At 38.2% G+C, this 7,487-nt stretch overlaps 1 protein-coding gene across 1 annotated transcript in view; it reads left to right on the plus strand.

Moving 5' to 3' along the window:
* Positions 1-3,529: 3,529 nt before the first annotated feature.
* LOC101853124 (sigma non-opioid intracellular receptor 1) overlaps positions 3,530-7,487 on the plus strand; it is a 12,898-nt gene continuing 8,940 nt past the window's right edge. The window contains exon 1 of the mRNA XM_005109009.3: positions 3,530-3,945. Within this exon, the coding sequence (XP_005109066.1) occupies positions 3,801-3,945 (145 nt within the window). The 5' untranslated portion in view covers positions 3,530-3,800. The remainder of the gene's footprint in view (positions 3,946-7,487) is intronic.

Raw genomic sequence — 7,487 nt, forward strand, 5'->3', positions numbered from 1 at the left:
AGCACGAGTGTATATAATAATAGTTTTCTTACACTAGAGAAAAATAACTGCATTTGTGATATGTTTTCTAGCAAATGCATGAAATATTGCGAGGTCTAATTTAATTATCAGTTATTTTGAAGACTAGATCTAGAGTCTAGATGTTGTAGTGCCACAACACTGTCAGTTTTTTAACAACAACAAACCTTTGTTATGAAAATGAAAATAAAACGGCCGATGTTCTTTTCTGTATACACGAAGGCTGGATTGTAGCCCTAGGAGAAGGAGCTGTTATAAATCATTATGAAGAATAGACTGAAAGCGGATTCGACGAGCTTAGGAGGGGTTGCAATTACATGGGGTAAGGAGAAACAGGAAATGCCAATTCTCATCAACAAAAGGGAAAAATAATTTTTTTTTTCATAGCTTTACAGCGTGTCCATATATCTATCCACTTTATTCCCCTTTCCAATTTTACCCCCCTCCCCTTCCCCAGTTCTCGAAACCCTCTTCATAATGGAAATAAGCGTTCGTCTTGGGAAATCGCGATACACTGAAATTTAAGTATCGAACTAGTAAAACTTGCCAGGATTTATTGAGTGCAGTAGTGCAACATAGATGTACACTAAAAAAAGTAAAATAATAACAGAATGTATATGTGGTGCAGTCAAATATCTTACACTAGCCTAGTGTAGGATATTTGGTGCAGTGTAAATGTACTTGGAGATAGAATGCTGCAAAAGGCAAAAGAAAAAAGTTCTCACCATTTCACTCTTTGTTCTTTAAATACTTATAAAACGTCAAAATTAGTGTTTCTTACAAAAACGAGCTTTTATAGATCTACCACAGAATTCCACACTAAGTGTAGATTTCTGTGAGATCTACTAACTTTTATGCCCTTTTTCTGGCTTTCCCCATTCTTTCTATTGTTATGTAGCACACTTGGGTAGCACCGCACGATGGAGGGGCTAAATGTAATCTCTACCCAAGGACCTTACATAATATAAACTCAATATTTTTACCTTTTCTCTAATTTGTTTGAGTTTTTTTTTTTTATATCATCTCGATGGGAATATGATGAAATGATAACTCCACACTGGCAATGTCTTCTTTTGACTTTTCTGAACGGAGGGAAGTTATGAAATCAATTCAGTGTGAACCTTTTCACTTTTCACTAATATAATTATTATGAAGCAAAGCCATGGTGTATCATTTGTTGGAGACGAACGGTATCAAGCTAAAGAGATCATGGGCTCTTAAAATAGATGAATTGGTGTTCCTTCGAAAAGCATGAAGACGCAGCACGTCGTCATTTCGTCATAAAACTAAAACAGCAATACCAAAATAAAACCGAAACTAGAGAAGAGAGGGGAAAAAATAAGTTGGTACATATTCTGAAAAAAGACGGGTTTTCCCTATTCGAGTCCACAAGAGTTACTCGAATGCTTCGAATATGGGCACCACCAAGTGATCGTTTAAGAGGTTAATGTAATAATAAACTTTACGTTCGTCTATTTATGCCGCCAGACGATGACAATGTATCTGCTGAGGAGGATATTACTTTCTTTACTTACTTTACTTATATTTTCGTCCTCTATTACTGTTAATCGTCAAGTGCATTTGCAGGTTTTTTTAAAAATGGCAATCCAGCTCTACTAAGCTTTTTTCAGCTGGGGTAACTCATTCTCAGGCTTCCCTTGACTCCCTCAATCCATCTTTTTTCGTGGCCTTCTTCTTCCTTTATATCCTGAGTATTTGGTGTAATAGGAATTGCCACTGTGGCTGGCTAGGGGATACGTAACAAGTGGCCAAACCTTTTTATTCTCTGTTTTTCAATGAAATGCAAGCAAGATATAATCCTGATGTACTTGCCCCTACCCACATTTCTCTGCCTGTCTTTTCTTGTCATGTTATGGTTTTACGGAAGCATTTCATTTCACATGAAGTGATTTTGCTTTTATTAGTTTTACTTAATGTCCAGGTCTAGCACTGGTAGATAGCCATATATATTGAAATGATAAGCTGTCTTTTTGTGTCCATGAGATGTGTGTGAGAGATGGAAGGGGTGCAAGCTGATGAAACAGTGTTGGCTTTTTCATTTTGTGTCTCTATTTCTCTGTCTATAGACCCGGGTTTTTTTTTGTTCAGGGGACTATGGTTTCTGCTTCATACCTTCTGTTTTATGTGTGCTTATTCTCATGTCAAATTTCTCACAGTTGTTGTTCAGTTTCGTGGTGTGATTTTGGAGGCTTTGTTGGTTTGGATGAAAAAGACATTGGTTGTCTGCAAACAGAAGCTCATTCAGGCTTTCTGGGCTCTGGTCTGTGTCTTGTGTTATTGTATCTCTACATATATCATAAAAAGTAGGGTAAATAAAATGCTTAGCTGTCGTACTCCAGATCTTAAGTTGATCCAGTCTGTGTTGCCTTCCATTGTTCTTACATAATTTCTATTACTGCTGGTATACAGAGCCCTAATGTTGTCTAACAGATGTCCCCGCTGATGCCGTGCATTTCAAATGTCTTCCACAGTTTGACATGGTGAATTACTCTGTCAAAAACCTTCTACTGGTTTATGAAAATGATGTTGGATTCCTATTGTGCTCACTGTTTTTTTCGCAGTTGTCGTAAAGTGAATGCAGCTTCATTGCATCCAAACTGCTCAGTTTTCCCTTAGTTCTACTTTTTTTCACGTGTGCTTTTCCTGTGGGGCTAATTTACACGAAAAGATGCCTCTGTACATTACAGTCTCATTTATTCCCTTTCTTTTTTCCATGATGGGACCACTATAATGGCTTTCTGCTAGTCTTTTGGGCATTTCCTTTGTACCCAGGCTTTATTGAAAGTACTGTCTTTTAAGTGAAAGAAGAGCTAAGGATCTATAATTAAATGACTATAAATCGTCAAAAAAAAGTTTGCCTCAGTAATTGAGATGGTATTTTGATTCTGACAAAAAAAGGTTTTTCAATGCCATAGATTTATCACCTAAGGTAGATCAGAAAGGCAAATTTGTTTAAATAGGTGAAGGGAAGTCATTGTGTGTGATTGATTTCAGGAAATTATACTCCAACGAAGTATATACATTCGAATTCCTCGATCTTGTTCGAATTGAGGAAACCCTGAACCAGAGAGTTTGATCAGTTGAACTGTCTATAGCCGAATTCCGAATCGGAGCATCAGACAATGTTGCCCTTTTGGCCCATTTCATTCGTTCAAAATTCATTCTAAATTCTAATGTTATCGGCCGTTCTCCGTTTTGCATTTTAAAAACGTCTTTTTATACTTACGATCCTCTTATGTGCTGTGGCGCCACCCTTTCTCCACTACCACCAAATAAGACTGTCACTTCTGTTGGAAACATACCAAAGTACATGTACGCACTTTTCAGGCATTATTGTTAGGACAAGCTGTCGGTATTAATTGTTTCTTTTTGGAAGTCATTAGTACTTGCATGTATTTGAACATTTAATCCTTCAAGATTAGATACAGTTTTGCCTGTATACAATGGTGGAGCCTAGGCTAATGAGATTTTTTTGCCTTTCACTCTCATATTTTGGGGGATTTTTTTTTTCATTCTATCCGAGAGAGATCAGCTTGGTGGAACCTGGCAAGTGGTGGCAGTGAGTCAGTCAGTGAGTGAATGAAGTCGAAAGTAGAAGGAAAGCAGGAAGGCAGGAAGTCTGTGTAGGCCTAGTGCTGCTGAGTGTGAACTGACTGCTAGCCTTTTGTCGGCCAGGGCGACTGTCGTCGAGGGGCCTTCTGATTGTGAAGATCATTGCTGTTCAGGCTGTTTTTGAAATACATAAACACACCACTAACAGTATGGGACTACTTCCTCGGTTACGGACACTTGTTACATTTTCTGTGCTAGGTGTTATACTTGTATTTGGTATAAGGTACTGGCTCAATCAAAAATCGTACTTATTTGACGAGAAGAGCATTGCAGCCATCGCCCGTAAACATGTTGGTGAGTTTGCCTTCCAACTGCAAGTCTAGGAATCTAGATATATCTAGATCTAGATCTATCTAGGCCTGAATGAAAAGGACATTATTATAATAAGACCTAATAATGGCCCAGGTTTTGGAAGGACTTCCATAACGAGCGACCAACCCAACAAACACAATAAATAAAGAAGAGACAGAGAGAACCCTAAACCCTACCCCTACCACTCTATGCTATTCTACTCAGTCTCATAGTGTTCGCTCCTTACGGAAGTCCTCCTAGATCTAGATCTAGGTTTTGATTGTTTTAGTTTTGGTATTACCAAAGGCCACCTCTATGTGCAGGCGAGTCTTTTGGCTATTCTCACCCGGTGCGCGTTCACCGTTATGTATCTAGGCCAACAAATTTTGCGTTCACCATAAACCACAGAATTCTACACTGTGATAACAGAAAAATTGTAGACTCTGTGCCGTGAACAAACGTTCCATTACAACTGTAGCCTACTAAAAGGGTACAATTTTGTCTGTGGGCAGTGGAGAGAGAGAGAGAGAAAGAGAGAGGAGTAGCGCGAGAACTTCCGGTCAAAACAAAATGGCGACCAGCGTAGTTCGGCTCGATTCGAAAAGTTAAATAGCCGTAGCATCTTTGTAGACAACCAAATTAATTTACATTTGTGTTTTAACATCATTTTTTAACTTTGTTTTGGTCAATTTGATCGTCCACACCGATAGACAGTATTCAGAAAGAGACAGAGAGAGAGGGGAGGAGTAGATCTTGCGAGAACTTCCGGGCAGTAACCTGTTTTGTCCCATTTGTGAACTACAGTCAAACCTGTGTAAGACGGCCACCCATTGTCAAGGAGAAAAGTGGCGGTATAAGACAGGTGGCCGTCTTAGGCAGGACTGATCAAGATGAAGAAAACAAACCATTCCCATCTGAGTCCCAATCGAAAATAGCCGCATTGTTGTTGTTTTTGTTGTTATTGTTGGTTGTGGTGATGGTTTGTATTTTGTTTGTAATTTTTATTTTGTTGCTGATTTTGCACAAGGGTGACAATTTAAAAAATGCATCAGACGAGGAAGACCGAGTGTCATGTTAAAACAAACACATAGGTCGCCACCACTCGGAGAACGAGCGACGTTTCTGTCACAAGTTCATGTTGACGTCCTTTGTTACTTTTTTACAGACTGGGTAAACAGTGACCACTCATCTCACTTACGATTTGTGTATCTGTTCTGGGCGGGGCTAATTGGCTATAAGGGATCACATGCTTACCTCACCAGCAGCTGAAAATTGGTAGCTATTGGTCAACAGTGGGAGGGGCCTACGCAACATGATCAGTAGGAGGGATTACCTAACAATAATGACAGGTGATTGAATTATGACAATTCGCCCACAACGCCAGGGGCCAATGCACAATCTAAGACAAAACGTAATGGAATCACTAAGGTGGCCGTCTAAGACAGGTGTTATTGCTTAGTGTGATAGGGGTTGTGTGTTGAAATATGGTGGCCGCGGCCGCGTTGGACAGGTGTCCTTTTTACACAGTTAAATTATATAGCAACAACGCAAGGGAGGGAAAGGAAAGTGGCCGTTTGTACAGGTGGCCGTCTTAGAGAGGTGGCCATCAGGGCTGGTTTGACTGTGTATCATGTTGGTTTGTTCTAACCAAGCCTATTTGCTTGTCATTTCCACACTTTGGACCATAATTTGACGTTTTGAAATTTTAAAAGGACTGGAAATTTTTTTCTTGAAAAAATAAGTAGTAGTTAAATTTTAGTGGCTATAGGCCTTTAATGTGTATATTGCAGCCAAAAATATCTCTGAAATTTTTTTCTTGAAAAAATAAGTAGTAGTTAAAGTTTTAGTGGCTGTAGGCCTTTAATGTGTATATTGCAGCCAAAAAAATCCCTGCCCTTTGACCCCAAAACCAGTGCATCCGTAAGCAGGAGGGAAAGTAAAAACTTGCCTAATTTTTAAATAATTTTGTTACAGGGTAGGCCTACTGATTGTGTAGAGTAGTGACAGCTGTGTACTCTCTTCTTGTACGTACTAGTTAATTTTCCAGTTTGCTTTTGGGACATTTTGTCTCAGTGGACAAGGCTGATGAAAAATATTCTCTTTGAGTCCAAAATTATTACTAGTTATTATTGTAACACTCGTGTTCCATAGAATTATGAGTGCATTTTGTTCTTACTCCCTTTCTATTTTTAGTGCTTTCAAAGTTATTTACATTAGAATAAATAAGAAAAGGTAGTTGGTTGAAGAAAGACTTTGTTACTTTGTATACTCACACAGTTTAACTATTATTAAGATTTTGGAGGGTTTTGGATCATTTAGGATTCATGTTAAGCCCAAAGCATATAACTTAACGAAAACAATGATGATAAAAGTTGAGATGCAGATCCTAATGGTAACCCTTAAATTTTAATTGAAAAAGTACCTCTAAGCTTTTAAAGGGATTGTATAAAAAGCCCTCCATTTTGAATTTTTCGCTGCTACTGCAACTCCCATACTGTGCCATATGATACCAAACTTGTGTAAAAAGCCATATGTGTCACGTAGCGGTAGAATAAGGGGCTAGTCAATTTTTGGGCATGTGGAGTAACTAATATAATGATCTTTAAGCTTGTTTGTTTAAAACTGTTTTTCCAACAAAAAAATACAGATATCTCTTGATAGAAGTCGAGATATTTGCGATTGAAGGATGTGGGAGTCGCCCGGTTTCTGAGGTTAAATTATCGATAAAATGGTTACCAAAGTTTGTGGATTTCCAAAGCTTGAGAGTCCATGAAAACGGGAAATTTACTTTTGCCGTGTCTTGAATCAATGTTTGTCAGTAAAATCCACACAAAAAATGTGATCAAAAATTGAAAAAATTTGTCACACTGTCAGAAAAATGGCGATATCTTTGATGTCATTATATTGACAAGTGCCTGATTTCACCGCAATGCCTCACATATTTTACCTTAGAGTTTTGTCTTTCCTTCTCCTCTGTCTTCCAAAATTTTTGCTTCAGAAAGTATTATGATCTTCAACAATTTCTAAAAAGGTAATATGGTGCTTTTGAAATTTCAGAGATCAGTTTTTTTTTAAGAGAAATGAAAAGATTCAATGGAAATGTCAAAGATGAGTTTTTCGTAGAGAAGTGAGAAAACCCAGTGCCAGTGATGTCATACAGCAGGTGCTGTGTGTGTGCTCAGCTGTTGGCTTAGAAAGAACTGTAGAGCGTGGCCCGCTGAGTGTGGTGAGGAAGATTTACATTGACTATCCTAGTGTCACTCTACACACAGTGTGTACTTCTGTCGATGTGTTGGTGATAAATATCTAGGCTAACCGTGTGCTGGAGATGCCTCTCTCTGGCCTGGAATGGACACATGATGTGTGTTCCCTTTGTCTCTTTATCTTCTGTTTCGCTATCTTGTTGCTCCTTAACTTGATCATTTGAATTATTTGAGGAATTGCTTGGGAATGATAAGACTTTATTACTTTATAATCCTTTTTGAGATTCTTTTTATTTTAGAAATTTTATACGTGCATTTCAATATTCATTAAAAAATTTTTTT

This window comes from Aplysia californica, unplaced genomic scaffold, assembly GCF_000002075.1.
Source record: "Aplysia californica isolate F4 #8 unplaced genomic scaffold, AplCal3.0 scaffold00742, whole genome shotgun sequence".
Taxonomy (NCBI): Eukaryota; Metazoa; Mollusca; class Gastropoda; order Aplysiida; family Aplysiidae; genus Aplysia; species Aplysia californica.